The sequence below is a fragment of the Arctopsyche grandis genome, chromosome 11 (assembly GCF_051622035.1).
Source record: "Arctopsyche grandis isolate Sample6627 chromosome 11, ASM5162203v2, whole genome shotgun sequence".
Classification (NCBI taxonomy): domain Eukaryota; kingdom Metazoa; phylum Arthropoda; class Insecta; order Trichoptera; family Hydropsychidae; genus Arctopsyche; species Arctopsyche grandis.
Genome location: NC_135365.1, coordinates 26,927,423 through 26,955,319, shown reverse-complemented (window position 1 = coordinate 26,955,319; position 27,897 = coordinate 26,927,423). Strand labels below are relative to the sequence as shown.

Genomic DNA, 27,897 nt, shown 5'->3' with positions numbered 1-27,897 from the left:
TAAATGGTTTCCTTGATTGTTCTGATTTACTGAATAAGGTTAATTTCAGAATCCCAGTTCGATACCCTAGACGCGTTACACTCTTTTCACTTGATCCTTTCAATACTAATTCCCAAAAATATTTTTATCTGCAGCGCGTTTATCGTATGTTTAACGGAGAGCTGAATGAGGTTGATCTGTTTGGTATTTCCCTACATCAATTCAGGTCTAACATCAAGAGAATCTTGACCGATTGATTCATTTTTTCTTCTATTCTATTTTTCCATTATTTCCATTATTTTTATACTTTAGTTTAGTTATGTAATGTGCTATTTAATCATATTATAGCTTTCATTCCTTTCCATTTCATTTGTTTATTTTGTATTTACCTTTTTCATTTGTTTTTTATATTTGTAAATTTCAATTTCTTCTTATATTCTATCTTATAACCTTTTCCAAATATTTTAATACTATAGTTTAATTATGCAATGTACTACATATTTTGTCATGCCTTTATTCTTTACTTTTTAATTTGTTTTCCTTATATTTATCTTTTTCATTTTTGTAAAAATCTATTATTGGACTCGGGTGTTACATATATTATTTATTTACTTTTTGTGTTTTTTATACCTATCTCTGTACATCCTGTCTGTTGATTTTTCAATTAATAAAATAAAATAAAATAAAAAATAAAGAGCTGTAGAAGAAGAGAAAAAGTTGACACTGGAAGAAGAAGACTCCGAGACAAATTTGACGGTTTCTGGAGATGGCACGTGGAAGAAACGTGGCCACACTTCACGGTTTGGCGTAGTAACTCTTGTTGGAAAGTTTAGTAAGATCATCGACTCGTGTGTCAAGTCAACTTACTGTCAGAGTTGTGTTTTATGGGAAAAGAAAAAATGCTCTGAAACCAATATTTGAAGACTTGAGTCGGCGTGATTTACTCGAAAGATGTCTGGGTAATAAATTATTACTAATAATACTCAGAACAATAACGAAAGTTATAATGGCTTGCTATGGCACTTTGCTCCGAAACACCTCCACAGTGGTCTCAAAACGATAGAGTTATCAAATTATTTTGCTACATCAATATTTAATGACGGTTATTCATCAATTTTAAAAATGTTCAATGTAATGGGAATTATAATTGGACCTGCAGCGAACGATTATGCCGTTGACAAAGATGATATGAGGCTTCGAATGGCAGATCATCGTTAACAGGCTGCTTCAAAAGAGGGCCGATTAGCTCGAAGAAAAGCTTTAGCAGCCCAACAGCTGTCTTTCGAAGAAGAGGAAGGTGCACTGTATGGGCCTGGAATAGCAGATTAACAGTGGGTATGATATTTCTTGATTTATAACCACGAAATCAGTAACTTAAACTTCAAACGCGTTTTTCTCGAAACTACATTTTTCAAATTTGCTGCAGTTGTAACTCGAGAATGAATCATCCGATCGATTTGATTTTTTTTCAGCTTCTTTTATATATGTTTCTGCGTGCCATGAACCTCCAGTTTTCCGATTGAATAAAAAATGTAATTTTGGCAGGCCAAAAATCAACAAATTTATGCGCGAAATTTGATTTTTTTTTTTAAAACTCTGCCATTTTGTTAAATTTCAATTTTTTTTTTGATCGAGGTTCATGGTACGGCAAATATCTTCTAGTTTAATAAACTTTTTGAATTTTTTGATTTCAGGCACTGTGAAGGTCGCTATCACTGCAGCAGTGGGGGTACTTTTTTTTTTGGAGCCTTGGGAGATTACGTATAACTCGCTGAATTTTCAATTTTTTTGTCTAAAAACTTTTATTATGTATTTAGTATATATCTATACATATATCCATAAAACGATAAAGCATTCCATCCAGTAGTTTTTTTTATTTTAATTCCCGAAAATCACCTTTTTTTCGCGCGGTCACACTAGTGGTCCCCCTTAAAGGCGGTAGCGATAAGTCGTGTTTTTGACTGTTCGCTTGCATATTCTTGTTGATCGATGAATCAATGCGAGAGAAAGAGACAGATTTTCGTCGCTTTTGGCGCGTGGCTATTGAGTCATGCAGTCGCCTGTTGGCCTTACCTATGTGCGTTTGCATGTCGATGGTTGTCGTTATCTTTTTTAATAAAAAAATAGTAAAAAACGTGCTGTAGCACTAAACCTTTTTTATGTTGATGTATAAAATGATTAATAAGATATATATTGAACCCATTTGTATTGAGAAAAGCTGTATTTTGATTAAAAAATACTGGGGTCTTACTCGACCCCGGTTCGGGACACTCGACGCTCCGTCCTTCAAAGGATAATATCGAGTGCAAAATAGCTAAGTGGACACGTGTCTTAAGAAAACTAGTGCCTTTTCCTTTCGTCAGTTCCGTAATATAAATAAATCCGTTGCTGTACTTTCTATCGACATGCAATTTCTCAAGACTCGTTTTCTCAAGTTTTCGTCTGCTTGAACAGGAGTTCGTATATTGTATACAAAATGTTTTTTTGTATGTAGTATTTTTAACATACGATACATATTGTGATCATTCGCAGATTTTTAAGCTTTCAAATATTTAAAATCAATTGTTACTGTATTTTTTTAATAATAATCATCATATTCATAGTTTTGAAACGTAGTGTTTTCTAAAAATAGCAGCTAATCCTGTGATTTAAAATCCTTTGTGCTCATAGGTTTTATATGAATATATCATCATTGTGTACGGTCATTTATCATCCACTGCTGGATGAGGTCCCCTTCAAGCTTCCTAGTTTCGTCTTCATCACACATTTTCCTAGTTTCATCTACCCATCTTCCATGCGGTCTTCCTTTTAGCCTTTTACATTGTCTCGGGTACCATTCTAGCACTTCTTTTACCCACCTTTCGTCCATTCTTCTAGCTACGTGACCCGCCCATTGCCATTTCAATCTCTTCGTCTTTCAAAGGTTAATTATGCAAATTGTGCACCTAAAGTAATGTACTTCGTATTACAACGAATCAGCACCGTCACTGTTGACGTATCCTTACTCATGTACCCTAAGTCACATTAACCTTTGTATGTATGTATCTTCCTACATTTTTGAAAAATTGTAGTAATTACAAACCAAATCATCGACTCGAATGATTTAATGGATTGTTTTTTGTATTGAATAAAAAAAAACTGCAATTTGAGAGCATCAGCAGTTGGGTCACGCCGCTGATGATGATGACACAACATTGTTTCAACTGGTGTGACAATGACAAGTTAAAGTCAGCGACTGAACGAGTCCATTCAGCAATTAGCGACAAGGTGACTTGACGCCAGTCAATGGCGACCGGAAAAGTCATCACGCTCAAACTGTGGGTCGCAACCAAATATCAGTCAGGTAAAACAAAATAAAACACATCAGAGTATGTCCTCATAACCATTTTTTTATTATTTCACTTTGATCATTACAAACTTTATGCAACGTTCGCACATATTCAAACATAAACAACAATACTTTGATTCGAAAAACATATTGACAACATTATGCGGCGTTCACACCTATGCATGTAAGTTCAGTGTAAATCTGTCATTACACTCATTTACGGCATCATCGACTCAAATCAAACGAAAGATGACATTTATATACAATTTCAATGGAATTTTGATGCTCATTCTCATATTTTTTTTATAAATCATATAGCAGTTGTGCGTTTTGTTTTGAAAATAACTTAAAATATTTGATAATAATTAAATTTCATATTTTTTTGTGGACGGAATTGAAATGTTTGACTTTTTATCAACGGACTTAGACTGTCGAAAGTTCATTATATTAGATACTAGTTGTTTTACCCGGCTTCGCTCAGTATTTGCAATATAACCAGCATAAAATGATCATTTGTTTTTTATTAAATTTATTTGAATTCCCAACCAAAGGTACAAACTTACATACAACGTCTCTTTCGAAATTATATATTAGATTTTCATCTCGGAAACAGGCCTAGTATTAAACTAGAACTGTCATCAGAGCGGCATACTTGACTGGACAAAAAAAAAAGAGAGCAGGCCTCATTCTATTATATAAAAGTTTATGCACAATTCGTGATTTGGGCCCACTGAGCACGCAAAGTCGGTCGATAAGAAGTCTGTACATTCAAAAGTTTGATTTAAGCCACAATTTAAACATGGAATGTGTAATTTAATACACAATACAATCGCCACGAAACGGATTGTTTCAATTATTTATAAAATTAATATAAACGCACATAATATATGTATAATAATAAAGGCATAAATAAAAAAAAACATAATCCGACTCGTTGACGTGCGAATACACTATTAAAAAATAATCATTAATAATAAAAAAAATATTTTTATAATACTCAGATTGCACTAGGTTCCAATAAAAGTGGTCAATTAGTCATACAAAATCGAGAAGAAAATTATGAAAATATCAATTTCGTATTTACATATACAATTCATATAAATATTATATATATATAATAATAATCATAATAATAATGATGGGGGGAATTGGGCACGTTCTAGGTAGGTGGGTCGATCGCGCGCTGATGGTTTGGGAAGAACTGGTGATAGTTTTTTTTTTAATATATAATCATTATGTATTTTGTAGGTCACGATGATGCCGCCGTCGTGATGATTGTTGATGCTCTGCAGAAGAAGAAGAAGAAGACCGGCTACAATATTTGGAAGAGGTTCTTCAGCTCGACCATCAACTGCCAGTCGGTCTTGAGCAGGTCGTCTCTGAAGTAGTCCTTGCATGCGTCTATACTCTGTCGGGATATCTGAAAAAAATAAAAATAATAAGTTATTTATTGTATATCAAATTGCGAACGGTTACATGTATATAAATGGGATAATATTAAAATATTAATAAATAGAAAAGTATATGATAAATCAGTTCAGTATTGGCAACCCATACATATATGGGCCTATCGGCTTTGCCACCTCCCCCAAGTATATTAAATAAATAAATAAATAAATATAGTTATCGATATATATCACTAGCACAATATTATATTAAAAAAATGTCTCGACAATATTCAATGATGTTTAATACTTTTGTATGCCTAGCAAATATTATTGAAAAATTAAATATTAAATATAGCGATATGATTCAGCTCTCAAGAACGCTCAATCTCGCCTGGTTTGGGCCGCATCCCTTGTTTGCACAAAACAAGGCCGGTTGGGCTTACCATACACCTTCCTCAGCACTGACACGGACATATGACAACGTCACCTTGCAACAAAGTGCGGGAAATACTGGATTTCACAACTATCTAAACTAAACGGTGCAACGTTATGGCTATAACGTCCGAAATTCTTTTTTTTTTTGAGAATTTGCATTAAATATACTCCTTGAAAACCGCATAAAAAGAGACCATTGAAAGAGTGTATTTGAAAATTACATTTGACAGAAGAACGAAACGGATCAAAACAATTCATTTCGATGCTAAGCTATAATTTTTACTAGTAACTAGCCTCTTCTTACTTCACTTTCGCATTTTTCGTCTGACGAAATTTGGGTTCTTATCCGAACGTTTTCAAAATTTGCCATTTTGCTCAGTTTGGTTATTAAATTACAAATTTAAAATCATTCAGATTTGTCTGCAAACAAATTGGCAGAAAAGTATTTATACATTTTTCTGTGGTTTTTATTTAGAAATCAAGAACTTGTCTGCATCACAACATATGTAAAACTAGACGAAGATTCATTGAGCGGATTTTTCGCTTAAACAGTACATAATAATTATAAATATCATAATTATCTCTCGGAAATTCGATTTTATAATATCTCAAATTTGCTGATATTAAAAAATGCTACCCACTCTATAAAAAATGTAAGTATTTATTTTTCGAAATATTACTGTATAAACATAATTATTTATCGATTTGTGCAATTAGCCAAGAAAGTGCATTGCGGTTGACCTGTTAGACCTTCCTGGTATATGTATATGTAAAAAAAAAAATACACCAATACAATAAATAAACGGAAAACTTGTATTTATGTATACTTAGTAAAATTGATTAGCGAAAGGTCTTAGCTCCGCCCGGGATAAAATATACACTGATAGAATGTATCGACACAAGTCAATTTAATTCGAACGACAGGACATTCAATATCGGCTTTTATGGCGGCAATTCCATCGACATTAGCCAGCTTTGATCAACCCTCACCCCCCCCCCCCCCACCCAACGGGGTTTGTTGAAACATCGATGACGTCATCGAAGAATAGTGTAGAAGGGTAGGGGGAGGATGTAGGGGGTGGATCAAATAAACGGGCCGTTTTATTAGATCGTAAAGATTAACTTTCGTTCTGGGTTCGAATTTGATGGGTGTTTTGAAGGAAGGGAGAGAAAAGGGAATAATTTCGCGGATGCATCGTCTTATTCATAAATTTGGCTGAATGGGTCGGAAAATTTGGGTCGACCGGAAACTGGGTCACAAGTCGTGCGCGTTGCGTTCCGGTCGGGGCTTTTCCTCCAGTTTATGTTTTTCCGACAGTAAAAAATATACCGAGGGGAAAATATTGCGCATGAAAATACCTCCCTTTGGACGATGTCGAATGGAGTTGGCGATCTTCGTTTTTTATTGTAATTTATTTTTATTTGCAAATATACCCGGCGTCGCCCGGTTACAATGAGCTATTATTATACATTGTGTGTGTACATCATCACCCGTACTATTCACACCTGTATATAATTACTGTGTGATCTTCATAATCACTGTGTTGGAATTTGTGGTAGCCAAATCATTCTCACACAGTTGCGTGGGCGGTGCTAAGTCTCTCTTTCCCGCGAAAAAGTTGTTCCGTCAAATATAACTTTCTCACTATGAAATTATCACTCATCGGTAAAATTGCGTAGGAGCTGATTGGTCGAAAACTACTTTTCAAGACTCAAATAAGATATCGCTATAACTTTTCGGTAAAGTTCAATGTAATTAACGTTACAAAACAAGCATAGAGTTGAAGAGCCATTTCCAAAAGGTTGCGAATAAAAGTAAAAGAAATTTCTTTGCAACTATAAACAAGTTCCAAAAATAGATCCACATCGTCAGCAAAAAAACGACGTTGAGAATATAATTCAATTTCGTTGGAAAAGTTCACTGCACCACTCCAGGTATGACGTCTCGTACCCAAAAGGTCACAGGTTAAGGGGTTGTTACGCCCTAAGCAGAAGACAAATAATTCAAAAAGAAGTGCTATCCCCTCTATCTAGGTGTGAAAGCCAAGCTCCGATTCCTTTTGCATATCTCGAACCGCCACTCGAGGTGAGAGACCCGTGGAAGCTTGGGGTTGGATGTACCCAGGCGAAAATCAATGAACGAATCCAGAATGAATGAAGTTTGTTGGTGTTTGTGTGTGTGTGTGTCACTCACACGAGGCCGACGACCCAGAAAGCCTCCAGGTTCGAGTAACGATTTTCCACCCCCCTGGTCCAGGGGCGGGTGCAGTACAACCAGGTCTATGAACTGCACAATTCCTCAATGAAACTGGGTCAGCCACCCAGGCACCGGTTCTGATCAATGATGCCCTGGCGAGAGAATCCGGGATACGGCGGCCCTGACTCCTGAACGGCATTGGGCTCGTTTGATAAACAAGCTAAATATAGACTAGGTACTTGCCAAAGCCTTGCTTTTGAATATTACCTATCTTTGATTTTGTTACGAAACCTTTCGAGCTTCAATATTAGTTTTGGTAGTTGTAAGATGGAAATTTATGAATAAATTTGGTCTGATTAAGCAATGGTGAGAATGCTTCAAAAACTACAAGTCAATAAGTGGTTTTGAGGACTTGAAAAGTTTAAGGTCCTCTCTACTCTACAAACAGATATATAGGTATGTGTTAGACTCTAATAATTAGAGGACCGATTAGTCAAAACTAAAACTATTGAATAAGCTGCTAAGAAGTTGAAACTATTGAATAATCTGCTAAGAATTTGAAACTATTGAATAATCTGCTAATAATTTGAAACTATTGAATAAGCTGCTAAATGAATTGAGAAGAGTAACTTTTAACCAAAATCGTTATTTAAGAAAAAGTGGTGCAGCATTTTAAGGGATCTTGGAAATTTGAGTATTAGAAGTGTCTCATTTTTGAGTGTTTAAATAGTTTCAAATCAAGAGTACATGAAAAACAGTATATCTGTATACATAAGATGTAGTCAGATTGAATGGAAGGGCTTAAATGGTAGAAGAAAAGACGAAAGCAATAGAGACCGAGCAGATCTAAAATACAATTGAAAGACGACACAAATTGAACAATCTATGGATGACAAAGTGCCAATTGAGTTCAAATCGTCTCATTTTGGAAATTTAAGTAAGATTTTTCAAAAGTTTTCACAATTAAAACTAAGCTGTATATAGAACTTAAATGGTTAGGTGACTATTTCGCGAATGGAAATCTGGCAGACGGAAATCTAAAAGCTCGATAATGGAATATCTGGCACACGAAAATTCACACGCGAATTATCACACTGACGAGAATTAGAGAATTGAGACATATTCCGTATTCACAATTTTCGTGACAATGATTATAGTGTGCAAAATAGTCCGTTTACCAACATAAATAAACACTATGAGCTTTTTTAAAGTGGGAAAACTTTGAATTTTCCGTACAAAGAATTACATAAATGTAATTTTCAATTAGATAAATACAGTACTAGATCTTATAAAAGAAAATAAAAAACTAGAGATTCGAATGCTATACCTTCTAGTACGGAAAAATCAAAGTTTTCCACGAAAAATGTTCGCTGCTTTAATCGCAGCGTAAAAAGTTCGAATCGAATGGATGAACTTTTCAAGAAAATTCCACATTATATACGTACATATACGTGGTTTTATATAATATTACAGCACAATGGAAAACACACGAGTCATGTAACTCAGACGATGTTTTTCCCGTCCGTCGACAATTTTCTTACGGAATAAAATTTCCGCTCCGAGGTTAAATCGAGAGGGAAATCCGCGTGCCGCATTTCCATGAATGAAAATGGGTCAAAGAGGGACGCAAGAGATCTGCACCCGCACTCACCCCCCGGCGCTTCCCGGTCAAACAAAGGCTTTCTTGCAACCCGAGGGGAGGAGGAGTGAGGGAGAGGGGGTTGGGGCGGCCACACGAGCCGACTGAATGACGCCATTCATCGAATCGCACTTCCCGTTATTACGACATGGGACAACTTTACAATGTCCACTCGTTAAATATAAACGATCGCCATAAAAGTCCAATCATATAAATTTAGAACCTTTGCAGCATTTTTCTTTTTTTTTTTACTATTATTTTTCAGATTTTATTTCTCGATGTAAAAAAATTAGTTTGGCGTGGTCTATTTTTTGTACAAACGTATTGGGAAGAAGTATTTTTTAATACAAACGTATTAAAATCTGGCACAACCTTAAATTGACCATTCACGTAGAAATTTGTCTGCAGACAAGTCTGTATCAATTTTTCTGTCGTAGATACATAGTTACATGGTAATGTTTTTTTTTTCTTCTTTCAGAACAAGCTTCAATCGTTCGAGTGATCTTAGTTGTGTTTCTCGTTGTCTTTCAAGGGAAAAATAATATTAAATAATACCACTATGTAATTTTTTTTATTATAAATAAGCTTTATGAATTGGTTTTTTTGACAATATGATTCTAAAATTGCGTTTGACAAAAAATCACAAAAAAACGAAGCCTCTTGTAGGGTAACTGTTTATAGTGAGACAGCGAATGTCGATTAGGGCAATATGATTTTGTGGATTTATAGCCATTGTTAACTGTGTTGAAAATTTGTTTTTGCTCTATTGCACTCAGCACTGTTGGAATGTGTATTGTGAATTGTTATAGCCCTAATAACCATCAGATATCTAATTATGATAAATTAAATTGACAAATGCACTCAAAAACCCTACGAGACCTGAGAACGCTCTATGTGAATGCCCACCTTAAGAAATAATTAATAAGAATTTATTTGTTCTTCAAGCGTTCAAATGTATTGATTTGACTGTATTTTATTTCAAATAAGATTTTAAAAAATGTTTGTAAATGTAAATCTACAGTTTTCAACTGAAAGCCAGCAAATTCTCATAGTGCTTTAGCATAGTTGGTAAATAGATTTTGCAAATTTATCTTGACATTCAAATGCCAGATAATGTTTAAGAAGAAAAACATTCTCGGGACTTACGTAGTTTTCTACGAAGAGTCAGTGCTTATATACATATACAGCCTATTCTCGTCGTGAATCATGCATAATCGAATAAACAAACACGCGTCTAAAACACTATGCAATGCTAAATATAGCATGTCGAATTGAAATATCTCTAATTTTAACCCCAAGAAAGGTAGATTCCGTGCTAACCTAAACCGCTACAGTATTTCGGTACGGTCTGAAAATTAGATTAGTTGTGGGAACGTCGTGGCGCCCTTATAGTTATTTTGGGGTGTCTTTTGTTTGGCATCGCTTGCAGGTAGGTGGGTGGGTGGGAGGCTGGATGGTTCACCTCGCCCTCCCCATCAACTAGGTCACCTATATTTAGATTGGGGAGGTCGGCCGCACCCCACAGCCTCGGGCATTGGATTCGACGGGTATATTTTTAGACCGTTCACTTCTTTTTCGTTTTTAAATATATCCCCATCGCTCACAATTTTGAAAGGTTATAGAAGATACTTAATGGCGCAGTGACATTATCTAATTCGTTTCGGTTGGAGATCTGAGAGAATTGAGGAGGCGCTTTTTAATAATTAAAACGTGAAAAGTTTGCGCAGTGCAAAGTTCGCATCGTTAATCCAGTACTTTGAGTAACTTTGGTGAGACGTAAGTCGATGTCTAAATATGTTTTCGGTTTATAATTCGTTTAACTACATTTTAAATTTATAAAAGTGAACATATTTCAACCGCTTCAGGTGTACCTCAAGTATATATTAAGGTCCTGTTTTTTTCTGACAAACATATATTCTATTTTCAGGAACAAGTACCGTATATATGTATAACCAAACTATTAAAGCCTGTCATGGTTGTCGTTCGACGTGAGAAATCAAGTAAATAATCGAATGATTATCTACTTGATTTTTCTTCCCGGAGAACAAAAAATAATTACAGGCTATATTATTTACAATGGAGCAAATTATTTTTCATCTGTTTAACATAGCGACGTAAATAGAAGTTATTTGAATCGACATTTTTTTTTTATATATGTATGTACATATGAGCTAATGCAGGTGAACCAAATCTAATATATAAAGTACTACTATCTTAGAACAGAAAATGAGTTAAGCTTTTCCACTAAATTAGATTTTTCCATTACTATATATGTACGTATACATATGTATAAGACTTTTTATAAGAAACTTTGTAGACAACCTCTATAATATTGTTATATTAGGGGGGATTTTAACACTAAATCCCAACATGTTTGTATATTTTTAGAATAATAAGAAGAAATGATTAAGATATTAAGAATATAGAAGTACGCTCAGTACTTACTACTTATTCTACGAAGTGTTACTCTTTCGTTGAATTACGACCTCAATTAATTACAAATAATACTATGTAGTTTAAAGAATCTGGAAGAAATTTTATTTCAGTTCATATTAAATGTTCTGGGATACTTTTTTTTTTTAATTCAAAACGTGGAATTTTGTTTTGGTTTAATAAATCAGCAGAGATAACACTCATTAGTCATTATACTGTGTTCCAGAAGAATATGGTCAGAAATTTCTTGAAATATATGACCACGTGCTACATTTCATTTAGTTGAAAAATTCAGTTCTTTCAAAATAAGTAGGCATTGTGGCGAAACTCTGAAAGCCGCAGCTCGGAATGGAACAAAATAACACAAAGGACAATAATGTTTTGGATTGAATCGCAATTAGATCGCGACGCAGTTGTCTTTTTGTCTCGCCGCGGACAAAAAGAGCCGAGGCACATCTGGCCGACGACTTGTCATCGTTTGCAAATAAACAAACTTCGAGAGCCATTATTCGGTAAATAAATGCATTACGCACAATCGGACCCCTTTGTGCGGGCCACAAAAGGAGGAGAAGACAGGAGGCGAAAGAAGGGGAGCGAGCACACGCGACCCAACACAAAGACGATGTCAGTTGAAAATAATAAGACAAGACGTAGAAGACGAGTTTCGAAAAGGGCTCTCGGGCTCTGTTTGCATATCATTAGTGGGTCAGAGGAGCCAAAAGCGGACAAATGTATTCAGGAGCACGAGCGAGCACGCCTCGAATCGGGTGCATGGACTTCCATGCACGCTAGGGTGATGATGATGATGGTGCACTTTGCCTCGACTATTATTTTGCATATTATTTCAAAGCTGGTAGCTTCCAATCCTGTTATTCAATGATCGTTGAACTCGACTAGTTGTAATGAGGTTGGGTATGATTTACGATAGAAATGCAGATGAATGAAGGATTAAGAATTTGAATGAATATACTTAAATAAGTATAATGGTATTTGGCAAAAAAGGAGAAATAAATGAGTAGGTAATTGAACTGACAGTGAAAGATAGATGAAAAGTGCTCAAATTGTAATTTGTACCCAAGAAAGTGTAATTGATGCAAGGTAGGTCGTGAGTGAAAGGACCGAACGAAGTAAGGATAATGTGTGGGGAGAAGGCAGGGTGAGAATTGCCCAAAATAATGAAGAAAGCGTATCGAGGTATGGAAGGTTTCAAATGACGATTGATAGATTCAATTATTAGAAAAATAGGAAGCTGAAGTAAAGCAGTACTCAATGAAGATATTTTGATGATTTGACAAGCAAATCATCTTTTAGAAGTTTGAGAATCATTTGATGAAGAGGATGTGATTCTTGTTCCGGTCTTTCAACGCAAGAAGCTTGAGTAACCAGAAAATGTTGTGGTAGTTGATGATGAAATAGGAAAAGGATCTTGTGGATCACTATTCTACGATAGTCAAAATTAAATTAAACTAGTTGGTCTCAAATTGAGGTGTATTTCAATATGTAGCAATAGGGCAGTTCCAAGCTGTGGGTTTATAGAGTAGAATCAAATAAATTTTAGTAGGGCAATGGTCCAGTTTATGTTTCTGCAAATATGTAGTATATATTGCGGGTTTTAAACACGATAGTACTACTTTTAAGATACAATGAAAGAAGATAAATCCAACCATAAAGCCTGGAACATCCTGTACACATCTTGGCAGGATAGAAGAAATAAAAAGAGCAGAACGAGAGAGAGAGAGAGAGCGAGAGGGAGCACTAAATCGAGGCATTCGCGAAGGATTTATTGTATTGACGCACAGAAAGGAGATAAATGCGAATGTGAATAATGGAGGCAGAGCGCGCAAACAAGCGAGAGGGAATAAAAACAGGCAAAAGGTCAAAAGCGCAGCAGCTTGTGTGCAACGGACATGCAAATGCGACCACATGTCGAATCGAGCCGATATGGCCATTATGCGGGCGATGACACTTATGCAGAACCGAGCCCAAACAAGGATAAGAAGAACACGTGTGTGCACTTGAGGAGACTCGACCCTTCAAATGTCGTATCGAATCACAAACCCTATCTTCCTCACAAATGCTTCTGGGTAATGTGTACTTTAAGGTGGCTATTCACGAAGAGATTCGTCCGCATACTAGCAAATTACCAGTCATGCAACAGTAAGGGCGAAATCACACAGGGAAGAACGGCACGTCGTGTGCTTGGCTCCCCGCTGTGGGGGGTACATCCTACATCTCTTCAAATATGAGATACACCGTTATTGATAACTGTCAAGTAAGAATAAATACAAGGATACAATTTTACCGAAAACACTCCAGGGGGTGATTTTAGGACGGTGCGTGCTATGAATTGGTGCAAGGCATGCCACATTTTTTCGCACGTTTAAAACTATCTAAAAAAAAACCATGTGCCACGTTCATCGCTGTGTGTTTTCGCCCTAAGGCATTTGTCATATCGAATCACAAACCCTCTTCCTCACTAATACTTCTGGGTACTGTGTACACAATTCAAATAGAGATTTGTTTGCATACTAACAATCAGTCATATCAGATAAGGCATTTGACATATCAAACCACAGACTCTCTTACTTACAAATACTTCTGGGTACTATAGTCGATCCAATGTACGTGAGACTTACGAGAACCAAACATGCTGTCGCATTCGTGCAATGTGTCGGAAAATTGTAAGGACGTAAAATAATTTCTTTACTTTTAATAAATAATTTCTAATTTAACTACATATATAATATTATTACAATATAATTCAATGTAAGGTCTTCAAGAATAAAACTGTCCATAACATGACATTGACAATTTCTTTTATCGTCTAAAAAATATAAATTTCCATTAATCTAATATATAATTTCGAAAGAGACTTTGTAACTACAGTCGTGGATATAAAAAATGCCGTACTCAATCTTTTTTACATTTTTTAAAATTCTGTTCGGTATTGTAATTTTCAAAGAATTTTTGAATAGAGGTTTAAAGATATATCAGTAAGCTTTAATTTAAGTAAAAAAAATGGAAATAGGATATTCTTGAAATGGAAGCAGAAATGGAAAGCGGTCATTAACGGTACTTGCGCCGAAGTTGAGCCCAAGTAATTTATGAGTAGAGGTAGGACCGGAAGCGCGCCGTCTATTGTTCCATTATTGTAAATGCTTTGTATTTTGGTTTGGGCAAACCTTTAACAATGCATTTACAACATGTGAACAATGAACAGCGCGCTCTGGGTCCGCTCTTTACTTATTATATTTTAATATTTCGTATTACTGCCACCGCAATTTCATCAGAATCATTAAGATTTTTTTTAAAGTTCAGTTTCATATTCAATGATTACTCGTTTAATATAATAGTAGAGAAGATTTTACAAACCTTGCTGACTAGGAAGTCCGTTTCGTCAAAGTGTCTGCCGAACATCTTGGGTGATTCGCCAGGTAATGGATCAATCTTGATGCAGACTTCCATACCCTTGCGCGCGGTCTCCACGTTCTTGTGGCTGCTCTCTATGGAAGTAACAATTCCGATGTCCACAAACTGAAAAAATAGAAAAGATGGTTGTTGAAGATTTTCTGTGAATTATCGGTATCGAATAGGCCGGATGAGATATTTCGTGGCGGTTTCCTCGTTACACCGCGTGAGTCAGTCGGGGACGAGATCTAATCTGCGGCAAGGACGAGACCGGATGCCACGAATTTATCTCAATTCAAGACTCAAAAATGTCCATAAATACTTCCTAAAGGAGCGGATGTCGGAGACACCACATCCGGAGACCCTCTCTGTGAGTGTCGAAGCCGACTCTCTTCGAGGACCTATCAATATTCATTTACCGAATTAATGTACCCAATCTACGAAACTAATTGGAGATGAGTGGTAAGCTCGCATGATTGCATCAAGTTTACTTGGCGAGACTAGTCGAAGAAGTCAGTGAGGTTAAGTTCGAATGGTTGGGTTAGAAAATGCTTTTGAGGTCTCGGAAATTGGATAATAACTGCTTCTAGCTAATATTATATTCAAATGCTACCTAGAAGGACTAACGAAGTTTGGTACCGATAGAGCGTTTATTGCTATCCAGTATCTGTGAAGCAGTTTTGTGAAATTTCGGAATTCAAATCTATGTATACAGTACCGTGCAGAGAAATCGCATCACTTTCAATTGTTCGATTTTTTTTAATTACATGAAGCTATACACGAGTTTTTTTGGTTTTATTATTTGATTTCAACTATTTAACATGTTTTACGATTAAAAAAGATTATTTATATTTTTAAAGATACGAATTTTAAAAAACATGCACAATAGGGCATTTTTCTTATATGTATTTCAAATGTCTCTAGCTAAAATAATATTATAGTATATATTTTTCTATGAATTCTATGGATTCTATGAATTAAAATACATTGCCTATGTATTTTAATTCATAGAAAAATATATACTGTAATATTATTTTAGCTAGAGACATTTGAAATACATATAAGAAAAATGCCTTATTGTGCATGTTTTTTTAAAATTCGTATTCTCGCCTTAATTTAAAAATATAAATAATCTTTTTTAATCGTAAAACATGTGAAATAGTTGAAATCAAATAATAAAACCAAAAAAACTCGTGTATAGCTTCATGAAATTAAAAAAAATCGAAAACATCGAACAATTGAAAGTGATGCGATTTCTCTGCACGGTACTGTGTATAGCCATCAGACTAGTGGTTAGCATATGCTTTGAACAAAGTGGTCACGGGTTAAAATCCCACTAGTTTTTGTCTGGAAGATCATGGATTTGTGGCTCCAGGTTGATCGTTTCCTACCAGAGTTTGCAAATTTATATGATTTTCATTGAAACGGTTCCAAAAAATTGGCAACCTTTCCCATTTTATCACAAATCTTGAGTTTTCAGCAATCTCAAATTTCGCTGAATTGTATATAATGCTGCAAATTTACAAATTTTACCATAGATGTCTCTGTAGGTGTTAGTTGATATGTATTTACTTTGTAAAATACTAATAATACCTGTATCGAATGTACAATGTTTCTGACCGGGGAGGCGAATTGGGGTTACCCGTTAGGCTTTCCTGGTATAAATTAAAAATAAAATATGTATGTGCATATGTAAAATTTAATCCTTACCAACCCTTAAACTTGGTATGTACAGTTATGATTAAGTATCTGAAATCGTATTCAAATCGGGTTCAAATTTCTAAATTTCTGTTAAGACCAGCTGATCTGTTGAAGACACGAAGAAACCACTTTCAATTTCAGTAGGAGGCTATCCTTTTCTTTTTTACAAAGAGTGTAATCCAGAAACTGTTTATTTTATTTATAATAGGATCTTATATAGACATTCAAATCTCAATAACTGTAGTTATGATGAGGCATTTGTAGGAGTTCTGAGACGCGTATGTATGAAACTTTTGGAGAGTGAAAAGTTTGGAAGGACGTTATCGGAATATGTTAAAAATAGAAGTAGAATATACTTTATAGGGAGCCGGAATAAAAGCAGCGACTAAAATACTTTTGGGTGCTAAAAATAAGAATATCTTAAAATAGTTCAAAACCGATTATGTTTGCATAATTATTGGCAAAATTTGAAACGCCTACTATATAGCAATAAAAACTTTCGGGTAGGAGGGCTAAATAAACGATCAAAAGAAATATTGAAGCGGGGAGAAAGAGCAGGAAGAGGACATCGTGGGATCCGTCCATATTTTCCTATTTTTAAGTGGGAATGTTTTTTCGTTTTCCTCACGAATTTATGACGCGGGAGCGTACGCTGCACTCTGCTCGCCATCACATCAAAAGAGTGTCATAAAAGTATATAAAAAAAAGAAAAACATCATAAGAGAAGAGGACGAGATAGGACGCAAAACGAGCAGAATGAAACTAGCATACGTCTAAAAAAAAATAATAAAAACAATATCATATACCCAAAAGATATGTAGGAAAATAAAGCATTATATGACCTATATCAATTTAGAGGAGTGTTCACATATTTAGTAATTATTTATATTTATGAAAAATAATAGATGTCTGGCAGTAAATAAGACGTATGAAATTAGGATGGAGAGCATTTAGACGAATGAGCGCCATTTTTTTTTTAAATTAAAATGCCACTTTGCCTGAATAAAAAGATCTTCGATCAATGAGTGTAACGGAAGTAAAACTTGGGTATTGAATACCAAGATGCTACACAAAATCCAAAGCACTCAAATAAGTATCGAATAGTGGTGGATATATAGGATAGAGTGAAGAGATTGAAATGGCAATGGGCGGGTCACGTAGCTAGAAGAATGGACGAAAGGTGGGCAAAAGAAGTGCTGGAATGGTACCCGAGACAATAGAAAAGGCTAAAAGGAAGACCGCGAGGAAGATGGGTGGACAAAACTAGAAAAATGCGTGATGAAGACGAAACTAGGAAGCTTGTTGAAGAGGGCCTCATCCAGCAGTGGATGGTGAATGGCGGTAAATGATAATAGATAGTAAATGATAATAATGATGATGATATTCATATAAAATGTATTCCTATGAGCACACATGATTTTAAAGCAAAGGACTAGCTGTTATTTTTAGAAAACACTACGTTTCAAAACTATGAAGCCGATGAAGATTATTATTAAAAAAATACGGTAACAATTGATTTTAACCGTTTTTAAATATGTTAAAGCTTAAAAATCTGTGAATGATCACAATATGTCTCGTATGTTAAAAATATTACATACAAAAAAACATTTTGTATACAATATACGAACTCCTGTTCAAACAGACGAAAAGTTGAGAAAACGAGTCTTGAGAAATTGCATGTCGATAGAAAGGACAGCACCGGATTTATTTATATTACGGAACTGAAGTAAGGAAAAGGCACTGGTTTTCTTAAGACACGTGTCCACTTAGCTGTCTATTTTGCACTCGTTATTAACCTTTGAAGGACGGAGCGTCGAGATCGAACGAGTGTCCCGAACCGGGGTCGAGTAAGATCCCAGTATTTTTTAATCAAAATACAGCTTTTCTCAATACAAATGGGTTCATTATATATCTTATTAATCATTTTATACATCAACATACAAAAGTTTTAGTCATATAGCATGTTTTTGACTATTTTTGAATTAAAAAATAACGACAACCGTCGACATGCAAACGCACATAGGTAAGGCCAACAGGCGACTGCATAACTCAATAAACACGCGCCAAAAGCGACGAAAACAATAGCTTACGAAAATATAGCTTTCTCTTTCTCTCGCATTGATCCATCGATCAACAAGAATATGCAAGCGAACAGTCAAAAACATGATTTATCGATATCGCCTTTAAATCATACTTTGGAACGTAGAAATGTATAAATGTATTTTTTTACGATGTACCCCTATTCTAAATCATACAAAATCTATTAAAATAAATTTATCGTAGTTAATTCTAGGGATACAAGAAATATAGGGTGTATAGCTTTGTAAACCATATAGTTATTACGAAAAACGTAAAAATTGGGACACTTGCATACGCCACATCGTTGAGGGAGGATTTAAAATATCGAATACATTGCTTACATACCAGCACTATTACCCCCTTTTCCCCAACGGCGCAAATTCTAACGCAGTTTAATATACTACCACCATTGTTGTATAATATACTAGATGGGCCCTGACGTGTGATTTTGGTCGGAGATCTTGTCTTCACTAACTGAGGGGTGCGGGGGGTTTAACTAGCGGGGAAGTTGGGAAAAAAATGTTTTTTTCCCTACGACGCAGCGGTACGTACCTACCTACTGAGAGAAACTGTGCATGCGCCATGTATTTTGCATGCGCCAAAAAGGAGACCAGTATAAAGCGTGAGGGCGGATCTAGTGTATTATACATCAATGACTACCACTGTCTGTCTCGTTTTCTTCATTTAGGTGAATTTTTTTGCCAGAACAGGGCTCGACAATCTCAGAAGTTGTTTCAGGAATTCTAAAACGAATTCTTATTTGAAAATAGGTGGGATTTGTCAATAGCGTTTACACGAACTATGCTCAAAGGTATTAGGGGGGGGGGGGGAAACATATTTTTCAGATATAATATATTGATGTGTCGTCGAGCCAGTGCCCCCACCCGGTCGCCGGCTGGCTCGCGGTGTGTAAACGGGAAACGTCAATCATCTTTTTAACGTAACGCGACTAGCTGCCGGTCGGTCGGTTATGCTCGCCGACAACGCACTTATTTCAACACCAATAAAATCCAACCGAAAAACTAATTCTACTAAAAATGACAACATTCAAGAAAAAAATCCATCCCACAACCCATAATCGATCATTAAATATTTATATAGTCGCATACAATACGTAATTACAATGGCCCTGGATAAAAAAAAAACGAATAACATTTTCTAAAAACCGCTAAAATACGATCACTGATCGATATTGAATACATATCGTCATTACTACTTTGCTCAATTCATGAAATAAGCAAAAAAAAAAAACTGCACATTTCATAAAATCGGCAATTATTTTGACAATTTCATGAAAAAAGTGACAAGCTTGTACCGTTCATGAATTGTGTCGGTATACGGATATTAATAAATTACAAAGCGCAATAATATTTTATTTATTTTTATTTTTTACATAGATATATACCAGGAAGGCCTAACAGGTAAACCCCAATGCACCTTCCTAGACAATTAATTACAAACATTGCAGCATTTTTAATTACATAAATCGTTGTATTTCGAGGCTGAAGAAGACGAAATTAACAATGAAATAATTAATGAATTAATCCATCTATGGATTTAGACGTACATAAATCAAATTCAGATATTTGTCAATTTCAGATAGCGGGTACGATGGTTTTTGCCAATTTTCCAATATGTACGCTTACAACAACAAGCTAAATTTGAGAGGGAGGGAGGGAGGGGATGAAGATTTTACTGGAACTGTCAGAGCAATTAAAAACAATATATAACAGGAGACGATCAATCTTGGTTTAATAATCACCCAAATCTTCTGACAGCGATATCGTCATTACTACTTTGCTCAATTCTTGAAATAAGCATAAAAAACTGCACATTTCATAAAATCGGCAATTATTTTGAAAATTTCCTGAAAAAAGTGACAAGCTTATACCGTTCATGAATTGTGTGGGTATACAGATATTAATTTTAAAGCGCAAGCATATTTTATTTTTTACATAGATATAAACCAGGAAGGCCTAACAAGTAAACCCCAGTGCACCTTCCTAGACAATTAATTACAAACATTGCAGCATTTTTAATTACATAAATCGCTGTATTTTGAGAAGCTAAAGAAGATGAATTAAACTATCTATGGATTTAGACGTACATAAATTTTTATTACATATTGTACATAAATCAAATTCAGATATTTGTGACATTGCGGGTAGGATGGTTTTTGCCATTTGCCAATATGTACGCTTGCAACAATCAAACCAAACTAGCTGAATTTGAGAGAGAGGGAGGGGATGCAGATTTTACTGGAATTGTCAGAGCAATTAAAAACAATACACATATAACAGGAGACGGTCAATCTGGGTTTAATAATCACCCAAATCTTCTAATAGCGATAGACGGAAGATTTGGTAGATAGCCGGTGAGAAAATTGAATAAATGTATCGATTTCGGCCGGGATTTGAACCCACAACCTTGCCATTGGTAAGAAAAATGCTAAACCAGTGGGCTATTTAATAACATGTAATGCTAGCTGAACCCGGCATGCGTTGCAATGCCAGAATAAGGCATGCTATTCCCGTTTCCGTTTCAAGTGATGGTTGGAGCTCTACTAATGTCTCTTCAACGCCGTGTCGTCATAAACCAACTGGTAACGTGGTTACCAACCAACACATTTCCTTGACTACACAATGGCGTTACAAACTTTCACGTCGGTAAAATCGTAATTACGAATATTATTATTGAGAGGTTTTTTCCCGGACATGCATACATACAACAAATCCTGAAAGTTCCATCGTAATCGTTTGAGTGGTTTAGGAGCCTATACGAGACAGACAGACATTCAATTTTATATTGTATATGGATATCTCGGATTTATGTATATCGGGTTTAAAGGCGGCATGTTTTCGTATCGTACGAATGCGTAGTTCTACGTCAAAATAGCCGCCGTAGAAGGAAGCACTTTGTATTGAGACGCGTCAGCGAATACAATGGTAGCGTGTATTGAGGTCTAGAATTTAATTTAAAGGACGGGAGTTGGAAACGGGTCGAAGAGACAGGCAATCTCCGGTACGAAAATAGTCGCACACATACATGTACGCATATTAAAAATATATCAGAAGCTGAAGAAGAATAAGAATAAGAAGAAGAAGAAGCAGCAGCAGTGATCGGAGGCCATCAATGATCCGATACAAAAATACGTGGCCATTCACCAGCTCGGATGAATGGAGCCGCGCAGATAAATCAGCAGGAGCAGCTCTTGCCTCGCGGCACGCGCTCACTATACCACTCCAGATCGCGAACACGCGCGCACATATAACTTCATCGGCAGTCGCAAATAACGCTGTTATCACGGCGAGAGCTGCCATCATCGATGAGTCGACGTGTGCTGGTGTCGATGGGAACTTTTAATTCGATATCGGTCTTGATTCAAAGGCGTTACAGTCGACCGAACAATTGAGCAAATGCGATTTTTTACAATTTTATCCGATCACCATTTTAATTAAATTTAAAATTACACTTATTTGCCAACCCCAACTCATTACATATAACCGTTTTACCGGTTTGCAAAAGCTTTTCATTCACTCGTTCACCATACGATCTCTCATTACCATTTCATATGCAGCTTGGATAAGTGGTTAGCACATTATGCACTAGTAGCTGTTGGCCTGACCTTGATTTGTGACTTCAAGTTGATCGTTTCCTTTCAAAGTTTGCGTATTTTTTTTATTGAAATGGTTCCTGTAAATTGGCATCTCCTTTCTAATCTCTTTCGCAAATCTCAAGATATTCAGCGTCTTGAGGTTAGCCAATTTTTATAATAAAATGCTGCAAAAATTTATCTATAGATGTCACTGTGGGTGATGTTTGTAGGAATCCGCATTGTATAAAAATGCTTGTATTAATTGTATGTTATCAGTATTAACACACTCGTCTATTAAGGCGAGTGCACATGTTCGATTGAAATAAAATAAAATAAATATAAATATAAATCCGCCATTACAACGGTGAAATATAATCGTAATAGACACGTTTGAAAATACTCCATTATCGTTCTCGGTGACTCACTTCTCCGATCGTTTTTTCCCTTTTCGCCACCCTCTCGCTATGTCAGATTTTAATTGTTTAAACGCCTATCACCTTTTTTTTTTTTCACTATATGTTTTTACATATTTTTCGAATACCATTGCAACTTAAACGATAGCGTAGCCAAAAGAAGTATCTGCCATGGTCGAAGGCCAAAGGGGTCGCGACGTTTGAGGATTTCGCATGAATGGCTGACTCGGTTGAATGGGCGTTGCAGAAAAAAAAAGAATCCCAAAACACAATATACATAATAAGAAGTGAGACTTGAATGGACTGAGGTGGATTTTTTAGGCCCCAGGTAGAGAAGAGAACGGTGGGCGAAATCGGTCAATGGAAGAGCGCGGCGACAGATGGTGTGTGCCTTCTTAATCCGATTCGGAAACGATTAAGGCCCAGTCAATGGATATTATTGGGTGGGATGGAAACTCGAATCGGCAACAACTCGCTGTACAAATTAGAGAGACCATCTGTCTGTCGGTGGGAGAGATTAGCGTGCATGAATAAGGTCCTGTGCTGAATAAAAGCGCGAGTTTCCGGTCACTTTTGCAATTCATGTTTCAATGTTGCCTAAATAAGCACGTAATTGTAGGTTTCGTGTGGATTGGCATCTCAAAGGTTCTTCCATTTTCATGCCTACCTATGTAAGGTGGAAGTTAAATGCAGTGTCACTCCTCATTTTAAAACATGGGTCACCAAATTTTATAGGATGAGGGTCAAATAGGAATATTTTAAGTACTAGGAGAACCGGGACGATTTGGAAATTTATATTTTAGAGCAGAAGTTTTAAAATATTTCCAAATTATAATATATATAAAAACGGTGTGTCGCTAAATATGTATATAAATTGTATGTAAATATATATTCTATGTGGCAGAATGTGGGGACAGTATGGGGATTTCGAAAAAACTAATTTTAGTATACCAGGTGCATATGCTGTAAGTAGAGATAATATTATAAAATTTAATATCCAGTTGCAATTTCGGAAGAGGATTTGTAAGGTTTAATGTAACTATATGTATCTAAGGTTTTTCGATTTCGAAAATAACAAATTATAGTATGCCAGGATGTATTATTAATTACGGCAGCTTCGATTACTGTTTCAGTTCCGGATACGGATACCTGTTTCAGTTCCGGTTCCCGACTTTTGCTTAAATTCCGGATCTGGTTTCCTGTTTCAGTTCCGCATCCCGATTACTGTTTCAGTTCCGGATCCCTCGAATTCCTTTCTCAGTACCGATTCCCGAATTCTGTGTTAGTTCCGAATCCGATTAATTATTACTATAAGTATTGTAACTTTATTTTAAATCATGTATCAATTTGTTTCCGAAACCACCTGTTGAAATTTCAACGGGCACAACACTAAAAACTACCTACCTACCTATGTACATACATATAAACAATATAATACACCGATAGAAAAATTAATTAATTAAATAAATTTTCAATAGATGTCGGTAAATTCTCTGCCAAGAGGAAACATTGGTAGCAAATAGTATATATATAGAAGTTTTTTTCTTTTGTTATTGTATTTGTATATACGTTTTGGCAGTGGTTTAACTGTGACGTACATATGTATGTCGAATCTAAACGACTATTATAGTACCGCAAGCTTTATCTCAAGACACAGACAGAATATCGATATTATATATGTATATATGATTTTTCAACTTGAAGTATCTGGTATGTTAATGACTCACTAACATATTAATTGGACCCATAGAAGAAGCGATTTGTCTGTAGTAGATTGCCGCCTACGAATTTTACTATGCTCAACTTTGGTTGGGTAATTTGTTTCGGACATAAATTTTATTTTAGTAGAATGCAATTTTGAGGTCATATTTGAAAAAAGAAAACGAGTTTTCAATTAATAAAAAGCGTCTAGTAATAAATAGTATAAAAATATTTTAAATTATTGAAAAAGTTATCACGATAAATATGTAAATACAGTATTGATAGTAAACTTCCCAACTAAATAAATTCCCAGATCAGGCTTTCCACAACCGTGCTCCGTGTAGTGTGCAAATGTTCCGCGAAGAAATATCAATTTGGCAATCAAGAATTTGGCAATTTTTCTGATTTTCATTCAAATTCTTGTAAAATTGGCTTTTCTTCTCCAATTTTCAATCGCAAACCTTGAGCTATTGTTATATCTCAGGTTTCGCCGGATTTCTCTCCATAGATGTCTCTGTGGATGTTTATTGAATGTAAAAATTCGTATTGTTACATTAAAAAAGGTTATTGATCGTATTTTATACGATGCTTGTAATATCTGACCATAGATGTCAGGTATTCTTTCGATTTACATGTGTATGTACATATGTAATAATTATTTATTTATAATTCCTCGAGTCTTAATCTATTAAGCACACTCGCCGCTTTGAAGAAATCTGTTAGGCGAGTGTGCATGATAAATTGACTCATTTTAAAGGTTGAAATTCAATCGTACAAGTCAAACAATAAAGCAATTTACTGACCATGATTAAGTTTGAAAACAGTACCTACACGCATACATATCTGACCATCGAAAATAGTTCAATTATAAAGTTGGACTTACATAAAATATACATACATGCTAAATAAAATAAATAAAAATAAAACTCCCATTTTTTGTTCCAAAAGCACGCTCCACCGCCGAAGACTAGTCATAACTAGAGGCCGGAATCTGAAGGGGCTGTTTATTGTTTAAAGATTGTAAATGCATTGTTAAAGGTTTGCCGAACCTGTTTTACAAATCATTTACAACAATTGAACAATAGGCGGCACGTTTCCGGCCCCTTCAGATTCCGACCTCTAGTCATAACTAGTCACCGGACCCAGAAGGTGCCGCGTATTGTTCAAAGGTTGTAAATGCATTGTTAAAGGTTTGCCGAACCTTTTTTACAAAGGATTTACAACAATGGATAGCACTGTGACTATCCGGTGTCTAGTCATAACTATACATAGGATACCCATGAAGGTAATCCCAAATAACAAAAAGTTTGTAAAAAAGAAGTTTTTCTACGAAATAAACAACATAAAAATAATTTTGCCAGGATGATTATCCGAAGTTTTGTCATAGCGTATTTCCTGTATTAATTCGCTCTACTGAACTACATATTGTATGTATGTATGTACATATTATATTTGGTAAGCAATAAGTTAACCCTTCAAAAATATACACAGACTGACTATTGAAGAAAAAATTAGCTTTCGATTATATGAAGCATACATATAGATACGTTAATCTTTATACGTATACATAGATAGCATTGAAACACAAATTATTTTTATTTAATATTACGATTGCGATTGAGAAACTGCGATAGCGTGTCAGACAACGGTCAGCATCCGGACGTAAACGTCACAGTTTCAATTTGACGGATCTCATTCGAAATGTCATCGTCCCACGCGTGAAATTCCAACGATATCTGGACGGGTCGTTATTGGAAATGTTCATCGAATACAGTTAAGTGGGACTATGAAAATATAGAAGACCATCATTATCATTCCGGTCTCCGTTCAAATGTAATTTATTTATATCACTATTATTAGGATGGATATATCTATATGTATTCATATATAAAATTGAATGTCTGTTTGTCTGGAATTACGATGGAACTTTCAGGATTTGTTGTATGCATGTCCGGGAAGATTACTGTGAAAAAAAAAACCTCTCAATAATAATATTCGTAATTACGATTTTACCAACGCGAAAGTATGAAGCGCCATTGTGTAAGCAAGGAAATGTGTTCGTTGGTAACCACGTTACCAGTTGGTTTATGACGACACGGCTTTGAAGAGACGTTAGTTGAGCTCCAACCATCACTTGAAACGGGAATTGCATACGTTATTGCAACGCATGCCGGGTTCAGCTAGTTAGTAATAAAATGATATTATCTTGAAATTGGGATTATTTATACTGGTTCAATGTATATATGAGGAATTTGTCTACGTGTTTGTTTTACCGAATTGTTTCAAAGTTTATATTTTCATACTACGAAAAATGCGTGGATATAAATATTTGTACTGTTTTGAGTCTACATAATCATCTATGGGAAAATTTGAGCTAATGGTGTTTGAGTTGAACGAGAACGGAAGTCGTAACATCCCCAATCTGTCGTCGAATGTCTTTTCCGAGGGGTGGAAATACTTTGACACCATGTGAAAGAAAACATTAAGTTTTACGAATTGGATCTAAATTGAGGGTTCTTAATTTTTTTACGGGCCATTACAAATCCTGTTGAGGATATGAAAAAGCTACATCACACATCTGATGAAATTATAATATATTTTTAATTAAAAAAAAATATAGATAGATTTTTAAAAGCTTTTTATTTAAATAATTTTGCAAATTTGTAGGTACATATGTAGAGAGGTTACTGGGTTTGATCCCGTGCTAATCTTTAATGCTGCTGGTCAGACTTGGATATTTGTGACTCCAAGTTGATCGGTTCACTTTACAGATCGCTCCAAAGCGACGAGTGTACTAATAGAGATACAATACAAGCATTTATACGATGTGAATTCATAAAAACGCCATCTACAGTGACATCTATGGAGACATTTTTGCAGCATTTTATTACACAAATTGGTGAACCTCAAGACGCCGATTTGCAGGAGAGTTTAAATGAAAATCAGAACAATTATTTAGCAAACTGTGATTGGAAACGATCGACCTGGGGCCACAAATCAAGGTCTGGCCAGCAGTTACTAGTGGAAATCAAACCGTGACCACTCTGATTGAAAGCATCATATGCTAACCACTAGTTCACAATACAGGTTGAATAGATTTTGCCGGCTACTGCTGTTACTTCTACGCCACGTACACATATTTAGCCAGCAGTGTGGCTTAATGGTAGCGTGTGTGTTTAGCACCGTGTGATCACTGGGTTCGATACCGCTATGCTGTTGGTTAGATTTGGGGGTATTTGTGACGCCAAATCGATAGTTTCTTATCAGAGTTTGCCAATTTTATCTGATCATTGTTGAAACGGTTCCTCAAAATTGGCATAAAATCATCTTTCCTGTTTCACACAAATCTTCTGTATTTATTGTGTGTATAATTTGTAAAAATTATGTACAAATCTAAAATCCATAGATGTCTTAATGGATTAATTCCGTAATTAATTAACTAATTAATTGTTATTTTGTGTTCTTCAGCTTCTGGAAATACAGTGATTTATGTAATAATAAAATGCTGAATTGTTTGTAATTAATGGTAAAAGTCGGAATTCTCGACAGGGCGGACCCTCTAGGCTCGATCGACCCGCTCCTTCCTGTGATTGGCTACTCT

The 27,897-nt window shown here is 35.5% G+C and overlaps 1 protein-coding gene across 1 annotated transcript in view; it reads right to left on the bottom strand.

The window, feature by feature from the left end:
• Positions 1-4,479: 4,479 nt before the first annotated feature.
• Positions 4,480-27,897, bottom strand: part of eIF5B (eukaryotic translation initiation factor 5B) — a 66,830-nt gene continuing 43,412 nt past the window's right edge. Inside the window, exons 15-16 of the mRNA XM_077441739.1 lie at positions 14,772-14,933; positions 4,480-4,727 (exon numbers count right to left, since the gene is read on the bottom strand). Of these exons, the coding sequence (XP_077297865.1) occupies positions 4,620-4,727; positions 14,772-14,933 (270 nt within the window). The 3' untranslated portion in view covers positions 4,480-4,619. The remainder of the gene's footprint in view (positions 4,728-14,771; positions 14,934-27,897) is intronic.